The following is a 19,701-nucleotide window of genomic DNA, read 5'->3' on the forward strand; positions in this document are numbered from 1 at the left end:
CATCCCTACACTGCTGCCAGTCACTCCTGAATCTGGACTCCCGTAGGAACTGGTCAGAGATTAGGCAATGACTGTAAACAATTCTCAGGCGGGATCCCAGCCGCAACAGGGACCCCCTGGACCCCGATTCGTCCCCCACGAGGCTCCCATCCCCAACACTAACAGGTCCTGGGTGCGGCGCCCACTAGGACTCTCAGCACCAGGGACAGGGCACGACACTCAAAGCAGCTGTGATGAAAGCAGGAACCTCGCGGCCTTGATCCGGACCCCCTCCTGGAACTGCTCAGGGCTCACCCCACCTGTCCATTTTTTTCTGATGTTGTGAGGAGGGGCAAGCAAAGGGTGTGTGAGTGTGTGGTGGGGGGGCAAGTAGGCGTGCCAACTTCAGGAGGACTTCCAGGCGAGGTGTCTTTAAAGCTGGGTTTCGCATTCTCTGCACTGGTTGACGTTGGACCCAGATGATTCCTCGTCGTGGGGGAGCGGTCTTGTGCATTATCCGGTATTTAGCAACGTCCCTGGTCTTTGCTCTGGCCTTCCCAGGTGGCTCGGTGTTAAAGAATCTGCCTACTAATGCAGGAGACGCAGGTTCGATCCCTGGGTTGGGAAGATCCGCTGGAGGAGGAAATGGCAACCCACTCCAGTATGCTTGCCTGGGAAATCCCATGGACAGAGAAGCGTGCCGGGCTACAGTCCATGGGGTCGCTAAGAGTCGGATACGACTTAGCGACTGAGCATGCGCACTGGCCTCCACTCGCCACTTGCTTAGCACCTCCCCTCTCCTTTCCAAAAATGTCCAGGCTTCTCCAGATGACCCCTGAAGGGCACAGAATCACCCACAGTTGAGGACTACTGCTTCGTAGCAGATTTCCAGTGGAGAAGTACTGATTTCAGGCTTTTCCGTATTTCCCTGTCTCCCATCTCTCTCTCTCTCTCCATCCACTGTGGACAGATAAACTCTGACCTCTTTCATTCATTCAACAATCATTGATTCAACAATCACTGAGCACCTACTGTGTGCGACAGTGCAGACAAGATTAAGTCCCAGCTCTCTTGAGAGAGGAAAACAAAGATTTTCAGTTTTAATTCTGTATATACAATATACACAAATGTTATATTGCTTATATTACACATACAAATATATTTGACACAAATTGTACCATTTAATCATTTTCAGTGGCATTAAGTCCATTGCTGGGGTGCAACTATCCTCACCATCCATCCCAGAATGTTTTCACCTTCCCAAACTGAAACTCTGTCCCCCTTACACATGAACTCCCCTCCCCCAGCCCCTGGCCCCACCACTCCACTTCCTGTCTCTATGGATCTGACTACTCTAGGGACCTCCTAGAAGTGGAATCAATCAGTATTTTTCTTTTAGCCTCTGGCTCACTTCACTGAGTGGAAGGTCCCCAAGGTTCATCCCTGCTGCAGCACAAAAACAAAGTTTAAAATTCATCAATCCACAGGACAATTTCAGGTGGTGGAGAGCAGGGTGCGGGCTAGGCGGAGGAAGAGCTGGTTTAGACCGGAGGACTCAGAAACCTGCGGGGAAGGGAGGGGGCATCGGAGGAGACCACCCCTGGAGAAGCAGACCCTGCTGCTGGACTTTTGTCTAAATGTTTCATGCTGCCAGTTGCTCCCCAGGGCTTTGCCGCCTCAAAGTCATGAGTGGATGCTCTCACAGTCAGGGGAAACCCACACCATCCTTTCCCAGAGGCCCCAGGTCCCAGAGAGGGGCCAGGGGCCCTGCAGGCTCGCCTGACCTTGGCTGTGTGACTTACACACAGACCCCATAGGTCTCAGTTTTCCCTACGGAGGAGGGCACTGGACTCCTGGAAGCCCAGGGACACCAATCAGCCCCTCCCTGGCAGGACCACAGGTCTCGTCATAGCCTCTTGCAGGCAGGCTCCCAGCGCTGTGGGGAAGTAGGAATTCTGAAGAACTGGGGTTGATCCTGAGTGACTCACTGGGGTGAGGGATGTGGGGTGTAGGGGCCCCCAACAATGGAGACACATAGAGGCATGAAGTGTTGCAACATCACTTGCAGAGTCACACAGGCACACCACAGACCGACAGCCACTACGCAAATGAACCACAAACACCCACACAACACACACACAGACACAGCACAAAAACAAAACAGACAGTCACTACCCAAATGAACCAAACACACTCACACAACACACACACATAAGACACAACACGAAAACAAAACACAAAGACTCACACACAGTGACAAACAACACAATCCAACCACAGATACCACACAACACAAAACCACACATGTACCACAGACACACAGACACAGCCTAGAGGCATCTATACAACTCACACACAAAGATACAGACCACAGGACACCACCAAACCACACACACACAACACATACACATGCGCGCGCGCGCCCTCTGCTGGGCTTCTGCAGAACTGTTTCAATAGAGGGTTTGATGGACAGAAGCAGGCCTTTCCGCAGCAGCCCTTCTGCGAGTCTCAGCCCTCCTCCCCGCTGCAGGGCTCAGTTTACCCTCAGGACCTCTCCCTCCACCTCTGTACCAACATCTGGCTTAAATCACTCCCCATCCTTTCTACTTCCACCATCTCTCTGTTCAGCCCTGTGCATCCCTTGTGAATCATTTGTTCATGCGATGAAAACACTCATGAACAATCAATCTAAGAAAGAAATGGAAAATTTGATTAGAGCCAACCTGAGGATGATAACCCAGGAGACAGTCTCTCATCTCTGAGGGCTGTTCGAAAGAAATAAAGGGGGACGCTGGTATAGATGTGATTTGGGAGAAGAGGGGTTCATACAATTGAGCATTCATCTTTAAAAATTTTTTTTTTAATTTTTACTTTTGGTCATGCCATGTGGTGTGTGGCATCTTAGTTCCCCGACCAGGGATCAAACTTGCAACCCTGCATTGCTGCTACTGCTAAGTCACTTCAGTCGTGTCCGACTCTGTGCGACCCCATGGACGGCAGCCCACCAGCTCCCCTGTCCCTGGGATTCTCCAGGCAAGAACACTGGAGTGGGTTGCCATTTCCTTCTCCAATGCATGAAAGTGAAAAGTGAAAGTGAAGTCGCTCAGTCATATCTGACTCTTAGCAACCCCATGGACTGCAGCCTACCAGGCTCCTCCATCCATGGGATTTTCCAGGCAAGAGTACTGGAGTAGGGTGCCACTGCCTTCTCCAACCCCTGCATTAGAAGCCTGGAATCTTAACTACTGGACCACCAGGGAAGTCCCTCACCTTTAAAAAAAAACTTTCATTGAAGTGTAGTTGATTTACAATGTTGTGTTGATTCTGCTGTACAGCACAATGACTCGGTTATACATATTTTTCCCCCATTTCATATTTGAGCACTCATCTTGATAGAAGGTTGCTGCTATTCACAAGAAACAGGTATCTTCCTTAATGGTTTTAGTGCTTCCCTGAGGATGGGCAAATACAAGGAACTGAGTTCATAACATTGTCTCCTGAACTGTCTAACTATCTGAAGGCCAGTTCTGTCAATTTTCCCAGAGCACAAAGTGTCTCGTTCTGATTTTCACTCTGGGTTTCTTGCCATAGGTCAGCGATTGCAGTGGCTAATGACTTGCTTCTTGTAGAATCAAGAATGTGCAACATTCTTTGTTTTACAATCCCCTCCCTTTTGGTCTCAATTTTGACCGAGTTCGGGAGGTATTTTGTGACCAGTTTGTCCCATGGCGCTAGAAATGTTCATCCCGGGGTCTGCAGGAAGATCCCCTGGAGGAGGGCATGGCAACCCACTCCAGTATTCTTGCCTGGATAATCCCCACGGACAGAGGAGCCTGGTGGCCTACAGTCCATGGGGTTGCAAAGAGTCAGATACAACTGAAGCAACTAAGCACACACACACAGGTCAGGCAAGGATTTCATGATAGAGCCACTCCATGTGCTATTAGTGGACTGTCAACAGTGGCCAAAAGGGACTTCCCTCGTGGTCCAGTGGTTAAGACTCCACTTGGCAATACAGGGGACACGGGTTCAATCCCTGGTCTGGGAACTAAGATTTCACATGCCATGGGGCAACTAACCCTGCTCACTGCAACTACTGAGCCCACATGACACAACAATAAATTTTAAAAAGAGTTAAAAATAATTTTCTTTACTTTTGGCTGTGTTGGGTCTTTGTTGCTGCATGGACTTCCCTCTAGTTGCAGAGATTGGGGGCTACTCTGTCATTGCGGCGCACAAGCCTCTCAATGCAGTGGCTTCTCTTGTGGAGTGTGGCTGTGTAGGTTTCAATGGTTGTGACTCAAAGACTCAGCAGTTGTGGCTCCTGGGCCCTAGAGCACAGGTTCAATAGTTGTGGTGCACAGGCTTAGCTGCTCTGCGGCATGTGGGATCTTCCCAGATCAGGGATCGAACCTGTGTCTCCTGCATTGGCAGATGGATTCTTTACCACTGAACCACCAAGGAAACTCCTTAAAAATATTTTTAAAAAGACCAGACAAACAGCAGCCAAAAGCCCCTGCACCACCTGTCCTACGAGCCTGTTATGGTCCAGGAAATTGTTCCCTCTTGTTGCTTCTTCCCCTACCTAGAGTTACACTGTTACAGTCATTGATCTTATAGGACTGTACATTTAATCAAGTCTTTCAAGTCATCTAATCATGTTTAAATTTACCTGAGGCTTGATTACACATTTGGTAATGCAAGAAACAACCTGGTAAAATAGGGAGACTACAAGTCGTGTAGCTAGTGGCATTAATACGGTCATAAGTAAGTCAGTTCAGTCCAGTTCAGCCACTCAGTCGTGTCCAACTCTTTGCGACCCCATGAACCGCAACACGCCAGGCCTCCCTGCCCATCACCAACTCCCGGAGTCCACCCAAACCCATGTCCGTTGAGTCGGTGATGCCATCCAGCCATCTCATCCTCTGTCATCCCCTTCTCCTCCTGCCCTCAATCTTTCCCAGCATCAGGGTCTTTTCAAATAAGTCAGCTCTTCACATCAGGTGGCCAAAGTATTGGAGTTTCAGCTTCAACATCAGTCCTTCCAATGAATACCCAGGACTGATCTCCTTTAGGATGGACTGGTTGGATCTCCCATAAGTAAGTATTTAAGCTAAATACTTAGGTATTTAAGTATTTATCCATTAGGTACATTAACCATGTAATGGATACATCATCCATGTAATGGATAAAGTATTATCCATTAGGTACAGCCCAGGTTCACCCCAGGTCATCTGACCAGTCTGTTCTGCATCCATCTCTACCTTGAAGCAAAATGATTTATTGGCATCGTACATAAAGTTCCCTGGAGGTGTCTGTGCCTACAGGGCGAGTGGTCATCATGACCCCTTTCAGACTGCGGAAGGGATGTCGCCGTCTAAGGATTTACGGGGACTGGTGCAGGAGGAGAAAATTGATCTTTATGGTGAAGCAGGTTATTTCTACCTTTGCGGGGGTCTGGTTCACACATAATGCAGGTGCCTGATGCACACAAGAGAACAAGGGAGGAGGCCAAAGAGCAGAGGAAAAGTTTTATGTTTAAATTTGTCTTGTTTTGCCCTAAAATGTGAATTTTTATTTCATTGCTGTCATGCACTCATTCATTCATTCATTCATTCACTCATTTATTCACTCAGTGAGATGCTGGACACCATAATGGGGCCCTTAGGACTGATGTCATGAACAAACTGGACAAATGTCTATGCCCTTGAAGCTGACATTCTAGCAGGGGAGACAGACAAATGTCAGAGGGTGATGAAGGCCAGGAAGAGTCATAAAGGAGACAGGAGGAGGGGTGTCAGAGGAGCTGTTTATTTATTTATTATAATTTTATTTATGTACTTATTTTTGACAGTACTGGGTCTTCATTGCTGTGCAGGCTTTTCTCCAGTTGCGGCAAATGGAAGCTACTCTGTAGCTGTGGGGCATGCTTCTCATTGCGGTGGCTTCTCTAGTTGAAGAGCAGGGGCTTCAGAGCGCAAGGGCTTCAGAGCTGCAGCATGTGGGCTCAGTACTTTCCACTCCCAGGCTCTAGAGCACAGACTCAATAGTTGTGGCTTATTTGCTCCATGGCGTGTGAGATCTTCCTGGACCAGGGATCAAACCCATGTCTCCTCTGTTGTCAGGTGGATTCTCTACCACTGAACCACCAGGGAAACCCCGGAGCTGTTTAAATAGTGATCCAGGAAGGCTCTCAGAGTGGGTAATGGTTGGGCTGGGACCCCTGAAGGAAATAAGAATCCCCAGCTTCATGGATGGGGGAGGGGTTCCCAGTAGAGGGAACAGCATGTGAAAAGGCCAAAGAAGAGCCCACACAGCCCTGTGAAACTGCCATCTTCCCCTTCTGCCCACGCCTGGGGATCCCCTGGGCTGGATGGTGTAGGGTGTTTTGGAGCAAATCAAGTCAGCTGGTGTGATGAGCAGAGTGAGCCCAGATGCCGCCCCTGCCCTGGGCTGAGCACAACATTGCCCACCATCACCTGCTCCTCCCCACCCCCATCATCCACATTCCTTATCTTTTCATCATCTGTCTCTCCTCTTGTGGGCGTGCATGTGTGCTTGGTCGCTTCAGTTGTGTTCTACTCTTTGTGACCCCATGGACTGCAGCCCACCAGGCCTCTCTGTCCATGGGATCATCCCAGCAAGAATACTGGAGTGGGTTGCCATTTTCCCCTTCAGGGTCTCTCCTCTTCCATGACCTCAACTCTGATCACCATCCTACCCCCTAGAAAATGGCAGCAGCCCCGCTTCTGGCAGCCACATGACCATATCTTCCCCCTGCTTCCAGCCACCTCTCCCCATGCTCCCCTGCCTGGAGTTCAAGGGCTTTAACCTGCTCTAGCCCCATCTCTCCCCACCCCTACTCCCTAGGCACACACTTACACTTCAGGGCCTTTGCACTGGCAGCTCCTACTCCTAGGGCGTCAAGCTGGCCTGCAGTGACTGTTTGCAAGGAGCCTCCCTGCCTGCAGAGGTCAGGTAGGCGGCCTCCTCTGAGGCCCCTGTATCCCTCTTACACCAGTCCATCTGCAATACATGAGCTCTCCTGGGATCCAGAGCTTTTTGAGGATGAAACCTAGGCACCCTTCCTGGAGGGGCCCTGAGCTCACAGCCATGTAGCTCCTCCTTATCCGGGGGTGGGGGGCGGGAAACAGGTCAGCAGGAAGAGGGCAGGCCTGAGTGGCATGGGGAGGGGCTGGCTCTGCATTTTTATCTCCTGGAGCCTCGGAGTCTGGAGCTGGGTTTGTTTTTTTATGTTGTTGGGAGGGTAGGGAAGGGTTGGAGAGGAGCTCAGGGTGAGGGGGACACAGAGCTTGATTTGTCCACATTCTTCCTTCTGGAGAGACTCCCAGGCCCCAGGCCTACTCCCTTCAGCCCCTCCAGGCCCCAGCACACTCCCTGGGACCAGGGGGCTGAGTCAGCCCATCCTGGGAATCCTGAGAGCATTCCAGGGCTTGTACTGGGAGATTCAGGGATTGCTCTGGGACATTGCCCATGGTTCTCAGAGAGGATGGGAATTGTGTGGGGACCAGACCAGACAACAGATAGTTCCCAGCTGCCTGCTGCTGCTGCTGCTGCTAAGTCACTTCAATCGTGTCCGACTCTGTGCGACCCCATAGACAGCAACCCACCAGGCTCCCCTGTCCCTGGGATTCTTCAGGCAAGAATACTGGAGTGGGCTGCCATTTTCTTCTCCAATGCGTGAAAGTGAAGTAGCCCAGCTGCCTAGAGATACAGAAATCTCTAGGCAGCTGAGAAAACAGAAAACCCCAGCCTCTATCATCAGGGACCCAGGCCCCTTGCCTTTAGGAGATCCAGGATTCCACAACCCTCATCCTGACTTTCAGGAACCCAGAAATCTAGGTCCCCAGGCCCCCAGGCCCTTAGGAACCTTGTCTAGCATGGTGAGTTCTTTCCACTCCATCTGGAGGCTCGGCAGGCTGGTTCCCTAGATCTGTCTGTAGGAGTGTTGCCCTCTGCTGGATACATCTGGTCACTGCGCCCTACCCCTAGGTGCCTCCCCACAACCCACAGCTGCTGAGAGAAGGCCTTGGAGTCCTAGCTCCACACCCTTCCCTGCGGACCTGAGTTTCTTCATCTGTAAAGTGGGAATACGGACAATGCCCCCACGTAGGTTTTCGTGTGCCTAAGTCCTGCGCAGTAAAAAAAAAAAAGGTGTCTTCTGCCGCATAGAGAGAAGTCCGCCATAAATGGGAGCCCTGTTGGCGTTATTTCCTGAAACATGTTGCTGTTGCGTATCTCCCATTATTAATAGCTCCCCTCCCCAACACGCACACTCAAAGCGCAAAGGCTCTTAGAGCAAACTCCCCACAGCCAGCAGGACCCTGTGCGGCTGGCACCGCTCCCACTGTGTTCAGCTCCAGCCACACCAGCACGCTTTTCTGGTTTTTGAGCCCTTTGGGCTGGTCGTTCCTCATCCTTCAGGTCTCTGCTCTCCGAGGGAAGTGGTCCCGGCTACACTGGTCCCTAGCCTCTCAGCCCTTCAATGGCCTTTTAGTCTTGTAGAGACGTGAGAGTTGAACCATAAAAAAGACTGAGCGCTGCAGAATTGATGCTTTCGAACTCTGGTAATGGAGAAGACTCTTGAGAGTCCCTTGGACTGCAGGGAGATCAAACCAGTCAATCCTAAAGGAAATCAACCCTGGATATTCACTGGAACACTGATCCTGAAGCTGAAGCTCCAATACTTTGCCCACCTGATGCGAAGAGCCAACTCATTGCAAAAGACCCTGATAGAAAGATTTCATGCAAGAGGAAAAGGAGACAACAGAGGATGAGCTGGTTGGATGACATCACTGATTCAATGAACATGAGTTTGAGCAAACTCCAAGAGATAGTGAAGGACAGGGGAGACTGGTGGGCTACAGTCCATGGGATTTCGAAGATTTGGATATGACTCAGTGAGTGAACAACAACACCCCTGCCCCGAAACATGTGAATGAGTCTGGTTTGCTTGTTCCTTTGCTTGTTCCTTGCATGGTGCCCTGTTGGAACAGGAGTTCCAGGAGGAGAGGTGCTCTGCCTGTTGTCACCACAGTGTCCCCAGCATGTGGCTCAAGGCTAGGCACACAGTGGGTGCTTTACAGGCATTGCCTCTGCACGAGTTTCTTATGACTACTGTGAGGAATTACTGTAAACCACTTGGTTTTAAACAACATGTATTATTGTGCAGTTCTGGAGGTCAGAGCCTAACACAGGTCTCACTGGCTAAAATCAAGGCACTCACAGAAAGGCCCTCCTTCTTTTGGCCACGTGGTGGGGCCTGTGGGATCTTAGTCCCCATAGCACCCACCCCCACACTCCCCCCCTCCACCGCCCCCTGCCAAGGATGGAACCCGTGGCCCCTCTGCAGTGGAAGCACAGAGTCCTAAACACTGAACCACTAGGGAAGTCCTGCCTTTTTGATGTTCTAGAAAGAATCCATCCTCTTAACCTTTTCCAGCCTCTAGAGCGCCCCACCCACCCACCACATTCCTCGGCTTGTGGTCCATCCCTCCATCTGTGAACCAAACAGTGCAGCAGCTTTCCACATTCTCTGACTCTGCCTTGGTGGTCACATCTCCTTCTCTAACTCTGATCCTCCTGCTGTTCTCAGTCATGTCCGACTCTTTCTGACCCCGTGGACTGTAGCTCAACAGACTCCTCTGTGCATGGGATTCTCCAGACAAGAATACTGGAGAGGGTTTCCATTTCCTCCTCCAGGAGATCTTCCTGACCCAGGCATCAAACCTGCGTCTCCTGGGACTCCTGCATTGGCAGGCAGATTCCTTACCTACTGAGCCACCTGAGAAGCCCCACTGATGCTCCTGCTTTCCTCTTATAAAGGCTCTTGTGATGACACTGGGCCCATCTGGGTCATCCACGATCATCTCCCCAACTTCAGATCTTAATCTCACCTCAAAGTCCCCTTCACTCTGTAAGGTTCCTTATTCAGAAGTTTCAGAGACTAGAATGGGGACATCTTTGGGGATGTACCGACCAGAGTACCCAAGGAGATGAGGGTTTTTATTATTGTTCCCACTTGACAGATGCAAAAACTGAGGCTCGGGGAGGCAGTGTCACGTGCGTAGGCTCACCCTGCGACTGAGAGGCAAGCAGTGTGGCCTTTCTGCCTGTGTCTGGGAAATCCATCCATTTGAGCCATCTGTGAGTGGGTGTGGGGACATAGGAGAGGCAAGAGTTGGGCATGGGGCAAGGTGAGGTGGATGGGCAAGGGGCTGCCAAGGGGGCCAGAGGAGCGTGTGTTCTGTCCTAGCCTGGGGGCTTCCCCGGACACCCCAGCCAATCTGGTAAGATGCCCCAGGGATTCCTGGGGGTTTCCTGGAATTTCAGGGAGTGAGATTGGAAAGGACAGGCTATTCTGTCCCAAGGTCACTTCCTTGGAAAGGGGGGTGATGGATAGGGCTGTTCCATGCAGGAAGCTCTGGCTGGGCTGCAAGGTCACCTCTGACTTGCTGACTCAGCCCTGGACAGTGAGTCATGTGGTTGCACAGGGGTCGTTGGTAGGGACACCTACTGGGAAAGGATAAGAAGGTGGCCACAAGGGTTCTCTTCTGCCCTGAACCCCCTGCTTCCCACCACAAGCCCTAACGCATCCTTAGGCTAGAAGGGCAAGGAGCAGGGGACTGTGTTTCCAGAATGTTCCACCTCCAATCTCCCCATGTGGACTCACCACCTTCTATCTCGCCTCACCATCTCCTCCTCTCCTGGCCAGACTGTGAGCCCCAGGAAGGCAGCAGCCACAGCCTGAACCCCAACATTTCATTATGACCATTTCTAAGCATACAGAAAGCTTGAGTTTTAGAATGAAAACCCATCCTTAGATTCTACAATCAACATTGTCTCAATTTGCTTGATTATCTGCCTCTTCTAGAGCTTCATATAAATGGATTCATAGAGTCTATACTATTGATATTTTGTGGGTGGCTGCTTCTGCTCAGCCTAAGATTTTTTAGATTCCTTCATGTCCCTTGCTGCTGACCTCTTGTTTTCCACTGTAACTCCAGTGCCTGATGTATTATAAGTGCACAAGAAATGTTTCTGGGTGAGAAAATGATTGCATTAAATTAATGAATGAAATTGCTCCTTGTTCACGGAGACTTGCTCTTCCATCATCTCTCCTCTCTCCAGCTTCTCTCTGGGGCCAACCTCCTCCTTGGTCTGCTGAAGCACCATCTATTGTCATCCCCAGAAGACCTCCCTTTGTGGTGCAGTAACCACCCTTCTATCTGTCTCTGGGTGAGTGGGTGAGTGCCATTCCAAATAGCAGAGACCCCCTCCCCCACTGCCTGCTTCCCAGCCCCCCAGTCTCATCTTCCTGTGAAAACACGTGTTATCAGGCACGTGTCAACCCATGCTTCCTGCCTTCCCACAATATCAGCTTCAGTTTCCACCCTCACTTCCGGCCCTCCTGCTTTTCTCTAGATAAGCCCCTCCACCTGATTCTAGAACTGCTGAAGACTCTGTTGGGTCAAAAGTACCCTCAGGCTTCCCTGGTGGTCCAATGGTTAAGAAATCACCTGCAAAGTGCAGGGGACACGGGTTTGATGTCTGGTTCAAGAAGATCCTCCACATGCTTCGAGGCAACTAAGCCCCTGTGCGCCACAACTACTGAGCCTGTGCTCTAGAGCCTGGGAACCACAAGTACTGAAGCCCGCACACCCTAGACCCTGTGCTCTGCAATGAGAAGTCCAAGCACCTCAATGAAGAGTAGCCCCTGCTTGCCGCAACTAGAGAAGCCTGTGTGCAGCAATGAAGACCCAGCACAACCAAAAATCAAATAAATATATCTTTAAAAAAATACCCCTCTTCCAGCTACCGCAGGCTTGAGACATTGCTGAGCATTGGGGGTGCAGAAATGGTGCAACCACTTTGGAAAACTGTTTGGCAATTTCTTATAAAGTTAATCCTCACCTATCTGACCTACTCCCAGGTATTTGCCCAGGAGAAGTGAAAACTTAAATCCATAAAAACATTGTTCATAGCAGCTTCATTCATAGTCTCATATTGGAAACAAGCCAAACATCTGTCAACAGGTGACTGGATACACAGAAGGCAGTCCAGCCAGCCAATAGTTAAATGATCTGCAATGAAAAGAAACAAACTTCAGGGATTTCCCTGGTGGTCCAGTGGCTAAGAATCTAGCATGCAATGCAGAGGATGTGGGTTCAATCCCTGGTCAGGGAACTAAGACCCCACATGCTTCAGGGCATCTGAGCCTATGAGCTGCAACTAGAGTCCCAACACCAAGCCTAACTAAGACCCGTTGAAGCCAAAAATAAATAAATATTTTTTTAAAAAAAAGAAACAAATTACAGCACTCTACACTGTATGACTCAGTTTATATGGCATTTGAGGAAAGACAAATCTAGTCAATACTGATGGAAAGCAGGTCCTGGTGGCCTAGGGGAAGGAAGAGGATGAGGACTGACAGGGAAGGGACAAGAAGGAATTTTAGGGGCTGATGGAGATGTTCTATATATGCAATACAGTGGTGGCTACACAGTTGTATACAGTCCTCAAAACTTGTTAACTTGCGAATAAGTGCATTTAAAATAAAAATTGGGGGTAATTCCCTGGTGGTCCAGTGGTTGGGATTTCTCATTTCCATTGCAGGGAGCATGAGTTCAATCCCTGATTGGGGAACTAGGATCCTACAAGGTGGGCAGCTTGGTGGAAAAAAAAATAAATAAAGTGAAAATAAAAATTTTGAAATAGTGGAGAAATACACATAAGATGAAATTCACCATGTTAACCACTATTTTTTACATTTTTCAGCGTTTTATTAAAAACATTATGAAATGTTTCATAAAATTTTATGAAATGTATTATATGTAGGATGAATATATTTTGTGATGAAAAAGAGCTACCTCCATCCAAACATTTCTTCTTTCCTTGTAATCATACCACATTAACCATTTTTAAGTGGACACTTCAGGAGTGTTAAGTATATTCACACTGGGGACTTCCCTGGCGGGCTGGTAGTTAGGCCTCTGTGGTTAGAGGACCTAAGATCCCCAGTGCTGCCAAAAAAAGTATATTCACATTGTTCTGTAACAGATCTTCAGAATTGTTTCTCCTGCAAAACTGAAACTCTGTATCCATTAAGCAGCAGTACTTGTCCTTTGTGAGTGGTTTATTTCACACAGCATACTGTTATAGTATGTGTCAGAATTTCCTTCCCTTTTCAATGCTGAATAATATTCCATTGTATGGATGAGCTTGTTTGGTTTATCCATTCATCCATTGGTGCACACTTGGGTTGCTTCTACCGGTTGGCTATTGTGAATAATGCTGCCATAAACATGGGTATGCAAATATCTTTTCAAGAGCCTGCTTTCAGGACTTTGCCGGTGGTTCAGTGATTAAGAATCTGACTGCCAATACAGGAGACATGGGTTCAATCCCTGGTCTGGGAAGATTCTACAGGCTGTGGAGCAATTGAGCCCTTGCACCATGACTACTGAAGCCTGTGAGCCCTAGAGCCTGTTCTCTGCAACAAGAGAAGCCACCCCAATAAGAAGCCTATGCACTGTAACTAGAGAAAGCCTGTGTGCAGCAACGAAGACCTAGTCCAGCCAAAATTTTTTTAAAGAACCCACTTTCAATTCCTTTGATTATCTACCCAGAAGTGAAATTGCTGGGTCATATGGAGTTTCTGGAGGGACCCTGATCCTGGTGACCTTGATTTCATCCCAGTGAAACTAATTTTGACCTCCACAAGTGTAAAATAGCTGTATATTGTTTCAAGCCACCAAGCTGGTGGACATTTGTTACAGCAGCAGTAGGACGCTCATACACTCTCCCTAGCTGACTATCCGGAAATCCATCAGTCTGACCAACAGTCCACTAGGTACGATATCTGTCCAGAAGTTCAGACAGCTCCTGGGCAAGGTCAGTGCCTTGCTCTGGGCTGCAGTTTAGAGGATTCAGAGACAGGTTGAGGGGGTTCCTGGTTACAACAATGAAAGATTCCCCCTGGTCAGGGAGTTTCGGTGCTGATCCCTCCTCTTCCTGTTCAGTGGATGCTCTCAGGGCTGGGCAGCTTAGTTCTGGACTCAGCTTTGCACTGAACTAAATGCTGCTAGCCTGTCACTCCCCTCAGTTGCACAGTTGGACTTGTCTCCACTGGAAAACCTGGGAGAGCCTCCAGGTCCCCGGGACAGGAGTGCTGGGTAAATTCAGATAAAAAGTCCCCAGTTGATAAATTCAGGCTGTGTGCTCCTCACATTCCCCCAACCTCGAAATGGGCTCAGCAACACCCTCTATCTGCAAAGCCCTCCCTTCCCAGCTCCATTGCCAGAGTTGAAATCCCATTGTTCTTCCAAAGTCCATCTTTTCTGGATATATTTCCTGAACTCCCCACAGGACCTGGGGTGCCTGAGACAGAAGGAGTCTGCTCATCAGATCCGAGCTGCCCCTCTCCCATCTCTGTGTCAGGGCCTGTGTCAGGCTACCTATAATCTCAACAGGGTGACAGTGTCCTCAGGGAACTGGGCCAGCACGGCAGCATCTCAGCAGAGTCCCTCTTCTGGGGACACAGGAGACTCCTCCATGTATTCCTCAATCTAGTCACCGGTCACATTGTCCCAGAGCGTAGGGACAGGGTCTGGCTTATTCCTGTGTTCCCAGGGCTCTACAACCCCCCTGGCCCAATGCAGCTTACACACTGGGTTTCAGGTGTGGGGGGAGGGGAATCATCAGGCCCTGGAGGCTTCCCAGGTGGCTCTAGTGGTAAAGAATCCGCCTGCCAATACAGGAGACACAGGAGATGTGGGTTCAATCCCTGGGTCGGGAAGATTTCCTGAAGCAGGAGATGGCAACCCATTCCAGTATATTGCCTGGGAAATCCCATGACAGGAACCTGGCGGGCCACAGTTCATGAAGTGGGAGTCAGACACACATGCATGCACACGGGCCCCTGAGGTCAGGGTCACTCACATGAATTACATCAGAGTCTCTGAGATAAAGCTTAGATCAGAGGCAGGAGCCAAGATTCATTTTCTCATTTATTGATGCTCCCTGGGGCTGCCAAGAAGGTTCACAAAATCCCCTATCTTTGAGGCAGCTCACCTGGGGTAAAAAAGCAAGTAAATCAAACAGCTCCATCCCTGAGTTGCGGGGCCTTGGTTAGGGAGGGAGATGGGGGTCAGATCACGGGTCCAAGGAACTCAGATTTTGGAGCGGGAGCAGACTTGGTGAGGTCCATGGGCGAGGGGTTGCAGCGAGGTTGGAGCTAAAGTCTCCCCGTGCAGTTACTGGCTTGGACTGTGGGTGGCACCATGGTTCTTGCTAGAGTTGGGTGGGGAAGGGATTTACGGTGGTGGGCGGAGCCAGGAAGGTGAGCGGCTCAGGCGATGGGACAAGTGCCAGTGGGCGCGGCTCTGGGCCAGGGACAAGGTCAGCAGCTGAGCCTCTTCTCACAGATCCAGTTGTCGTTCTCGTTGTCACATGGCGCGTCGTTCCACATCCCCGTGCGGAGCATCATGATACAATCCTCGCGCCCCATAGAGTCGTTGGGCTCCCCCCGATTCCAGTGGCTGCAGTGGTTTGGCAGGGGAGAGGGGGTGTTGCTGAAAAGCTAGGACTTTCCGAGTTCTAGCCTGTTTAGTACTTGGATCTCACATCCTGAGAATTAACCTGAGTATGCACCTTGGTGTATAACTTTCTCAGCCCAGAATTTAACCCTAGTCAGTTCCTGGGGTCTGGCCCGCCCAGCCCTAAGGAGACCCTATGACCTGGCCGAAGCATTTCCTCTAGGATCCGAACGGTCAGCCTCCCCAGGTCCCTTCTCTCACCTGAAGCTGAGCGCGACTCCGTCCACCCACTGGTAGCCCTGGATCCTGCGCACCTTGCGCACGGCCCTGAGGCCCAGCCAATAACCCCGGCCACGCGTATTCCGACTCAGGAAACCCTAGGCAGTGGGGAAAACTGAGCCGGCGGCATCCGTCCCGCCCCGCCCCCTACGACCCCGGGCCACGCCCCCTCGGGTAAACTCAGCGCTCTCCCTGCTCCCAGGCAGCCGGGGCTTCGCACCTGCTCTTCCAGGCCTCCGACTATCACCAGGTGCGCGCCGGAGCGCTCGCAGTGCTGCTGTGCCTCCACCCACGTGGCCCGCAGCGTGGAGAAGAAGTAACAGGAACCCTGGAACGGCAGCCACGACTCGGGGCACTCCTTGCAGGAGCCTGCAGGGTGGCGAGGGTCAAAGAGGTGATTTGCTCCCAAGTGGAGCAGACGAAGTGGATTGGAGAGGGGGATGTTGGACAACCCCCCCATCCCGGGCCCAGGATTGGAACCTCCGAGACCAGGCCAAGGTCAAAGGGCGGGGCCAGGCGGATCAGGGAACCCCGGGCAGAGTCCACTGATCCTCTCCCCTTGCCGCCCTCCCTGCTTGCTCACTGTTCCCAAGCCGGGCTTGCTCCAGTGCCCGGAAGAGCTCAGTGCGAATGTTCTCACGGTCCCTCCCCGCTTCAGCCAGGTTCTGGGTCACTGAGAGGGAGAAGATTATAGCTAGGGTCAGGATCAAGGGTAAGATCATGATTAGTTAAGGTCAGCATCCACGTCCGTGGTCAGTGCCAAGGTGACGAATGACATTACTGTCAAGGACTGTTAGAGCTGGGTAGGGTGCCCGTTATACTTAGGGTTAGGACTTGCAGTTAAGGTTAGAGTCCACAGGTCAGGGTCAGGATGGGGGACACTATTTGGGTCAATGGTCAAGATCACAGGTTAGGTGTGTAGGGGGGGGTGCACAGAAGGGTCCAGAGTGAATCAAGGTTCGGGTAACAGCAGGGGTGAGGGGTTAGGGATGGTCCCGCCCTCACCGCGCTCGCTCAGTTCTTTCAGGGCACTCTCCTGCTGCAACAACTTCGACCTTGCCTCTGTAAGCTCCTTGCTGACTGTCTGCAGCTGTGCCTGCGTCCTCAGGCCTGGGGAGGGGGTGAGGTGATGGGAGCGGGACACCTGGGTCAGCCCGCCCAGCCCCTACGCGCCGCGAGCCCCCGCTCCCACTCGCCTCCTCCAATCCCGGCCACAAGTCCCGCCCCCTCGCCCCCCGCCCACCACCACCATCTCACTCACAGCAGCTATTGCACGCTCGGACCTCCTCCTCCAAGATACCCAGCACCGCCGTCTGTTTGGAGGCTGGAACGATTCCACGCCCGCACGCACGCACGCCAGGTCATCCTCGGGGACTCCCAGGACCCCACCCAACTCCAGGGCCAGCCCCACGGACCGTGGGATCCCCGCGCTCCCGCCCACTACTCCGACACCCGGGTCCGAGACCCCTCTGCCCCCGAACTTTGGCAAGAGCCTCTGTTCTCTCCGTACCGTTTGCGCTCAGCCGGTCTTGGAGGTCAAGCAGCGCCCCGCGCTCGGTGGACGCTGCGGAGAGAGGAGGACTCGAAAACTCTCCCCTCGGCCCCTGGGAGTGCGGGGACCCGGGTCATGGGGTGCACAGCAGGGGGCGGACGGACGTGCAGCATGGGCGGACAGGCACATGCACGGGGCACAGACTCGCACATGTGGGTGCTCGCACTCAGACCAGGCAGAGGCTCCGGATCTGGCTGGTGAGCCCTGGGGCGCAGAAAACGTCTATGTTCTCTGCGGGGTGAGGGTGGGGTGAGGGTGGGGGTGGGGGTGAGGGGGGCGGTGCACACGCCATCTCCCATCGTCCAGTCACTCACCCTTGGAAAACAGGACGCTGAGAATGAGGGCCCACAGGACTGTGATGACCACGAGAGCGAAGAGCAGGAAAAGGGGTCTCCGTCCCCAGCGTCCCAAGTGCCCTGGGATAACACAGACGGACTCCTGAGCTCTTCCCTGGATCCTTGGGCTCCCAGGACTGAGCCCCAGTCACTTGGGTTTCTCCCAGGTAACTGAGATTCAGAGAGGTGCAATAAGTTGCCTGTGGTCACACAGCCCCTAAGCGGCAGAGTTGGAATTTGAAACCAGGTCCAGCTGACTCTAGGATGGGTGGTGTCTTTCCTGCACCCACTACAAAAGCTCTCTCGTGGCTGAGCATCTCCCTTCCCCCACGTGTGCATACGTGTGTGCCAAATCGCTTCACTCTTGTCTGACTCTTTGCAACCCTATGGATGGTAGCTCGTCAGGCTCCTCTGTCCACGGGATTCTCCAGACAAGAATACTGGAGTGGGTTGCCATGCCCTCGTCTGGGGGATCTTCCCACCCTAGGGATGGAATGAACCCACGTCTCTTATGTCTCCTGCATTGGCAGGGGGGTTCTTTACCACTACTGCCACCTGGGAAGCCCCTCCCTTCCCCATCAAACCCCAAACCACTGGCCAGAGAGGGACCCAAGGGGACCTCTGAGGCAGCCCCGTTGCTCATACCTCCAGGGACCTCTTCCAGCCTGCCGTCCCACTTGCTGTACCCAGCAGTGTCCATGGTGAGCAGGCGCCTAGCTCTGGGAGTAGATACAAAAGTAGTCCCATCCCTCCCCCCAGCCTACCCACCCTCTTCCTTCCTTCCCATCTTCCTGGTCTCAATTCCTGGTACCGAGAACCACCGACCAATCACAGAGATGGACCCTTTCTGGGCTGGGCTGGGCTAGGCTGGAGTAAGGGAGGGGTGGGGAGGGGAAGTGGGGAGTTGGAGGGGGTGGAGGGGTAGAAGTGGGGAGGGAGGGCTGGAGAGTGAAGTGTGTGCGTGCGTGCGTGTGGGCCTGGTTGCAGCAGCAGCATCTCCAGGCTGCTCATCCCGGCTGGACCATCACCAAGTACACACTCCAGCGACACTCCCCAGAGTCTGCTGGGGCTTTGCTTTCCAGCCCATTCTACATCTCTTATAGGTCTGGCACCAATCTTCCTTCAGAGAGAGACAGGTTGAACCCAGTCAAGTTCAAGGCCACTCCCTTCTGGTCCCTGAGAAAGCCCCTTCAGGTGTGCCCCCCACTCTACCCCACCCTGTGCCAGCTGCTCATCCCTTTTCAGCTCTGCTGCATGTGCCAGCTAGAAGTTGCATCTGACCTGAGCTTCATTCAGTCCTCTTTGGCCAGAAGGGAGAACATTGCTGATTGTTGAGGGGCAGTCAGCTAAGCTTCTGGACTCTACGATTGGGTGTGTATGTATAGGGTATCCATATGCAACTTCTAGAAGCCTGTTTTTCTCCTCTGTGTAAAGGGGGACAATGACAAGGCCTCCCTCCAAGGAATGCTGTGATAAAGAAATGAAGTAATATGTGGCAAGCCTTGACACCATCCCCAGGCACAAAACCCTCCAAATGTCACTCATTCTTTCAACTAATATTGGATGCCTACCACGTGCCAAGGAGCTGAAGCTACGTCAATGCCCCGAAGAAGCAAATTCCTTTTCCCTTGGAGTTAGCATTCCAGTAGGAGCTTCCCTGATAGCTCAGTTGGTAAAGAATCCACCTGCAATTCGGGAGACCTGGGTTCAATTCCTGGGTGGGGAAGATCCCCTTGAGAAGGGAAAAGGCTACCCACTCCAGTATTCTGGCCTGGAGAATTCCATGGACAGTCCATGGGGTCTCAAAGAGTTGGACACAACTGAGCGACTTTCACTTTTCACTTTCAGGATGTGGGAACAGCCAACAATGAACATAATCAAAAGATAAGCTGAATAGTATAGTGGCTCTAAACTCCAAGCTATTCATCTCCCCCACTGATATGGACCAAAGTCAGGAGACATTTGTGGTTGTCACAATTGGTGGGGGTGCTCCTGGCAT

General features: G+C 51.8%; 1 protein-coding gene across 1 annotated transcript; it reads right to left on the minus strand.

Annotated features, from left to right (window-relative positions):
• Window positions 1-14,989: 14,989 nt before the first annotated feature.
• CLEC4G (C-type lectin domain family 4 member G) lies at window positions 14,990-18,451 on the minus strand. The gene is made up of 9 exons (XM_061422340.1): window positions 18,348-18,451; window positions 17,682-17,783; window positions 17,326-17,379; window positions 17,077-17,139; window positions 16,821-16,925; window positions 16,399-16,488; window positions 16,036-16,184; window positions 15,798-15,913; window positions 14,990-15,539 (listed from the first exon to the last, which is right to left on the minus strand). Exons 1-9 carry the CDS (start codon window positions 18,400-18,402, stop codon window positions 15,401-15,403), a joined length of 873 nt encoding a protein of 290 aa, XP_061278324.1. The 5' UTR covers window positions 18,403-18,451; the 3' UTR covers window positions 14,990-15,400.
• Between the last annotated feature and the right edge of the window lie 1,250 nt (window positions 18,452-19,701).

Source organism: Bos javanicus, chromosome 7, assembly GCF_032452875.1.
Source record: "Bos javanicus breed banteng chromosome 7, ARS-OSU_banteng_1.0, whole genome shotgun sequence".
NCBI lineage: Eukaryota > Metazoa > Chordata > Mammalia > Artiodactyla > Bovidae > Bos > Bos javanicus.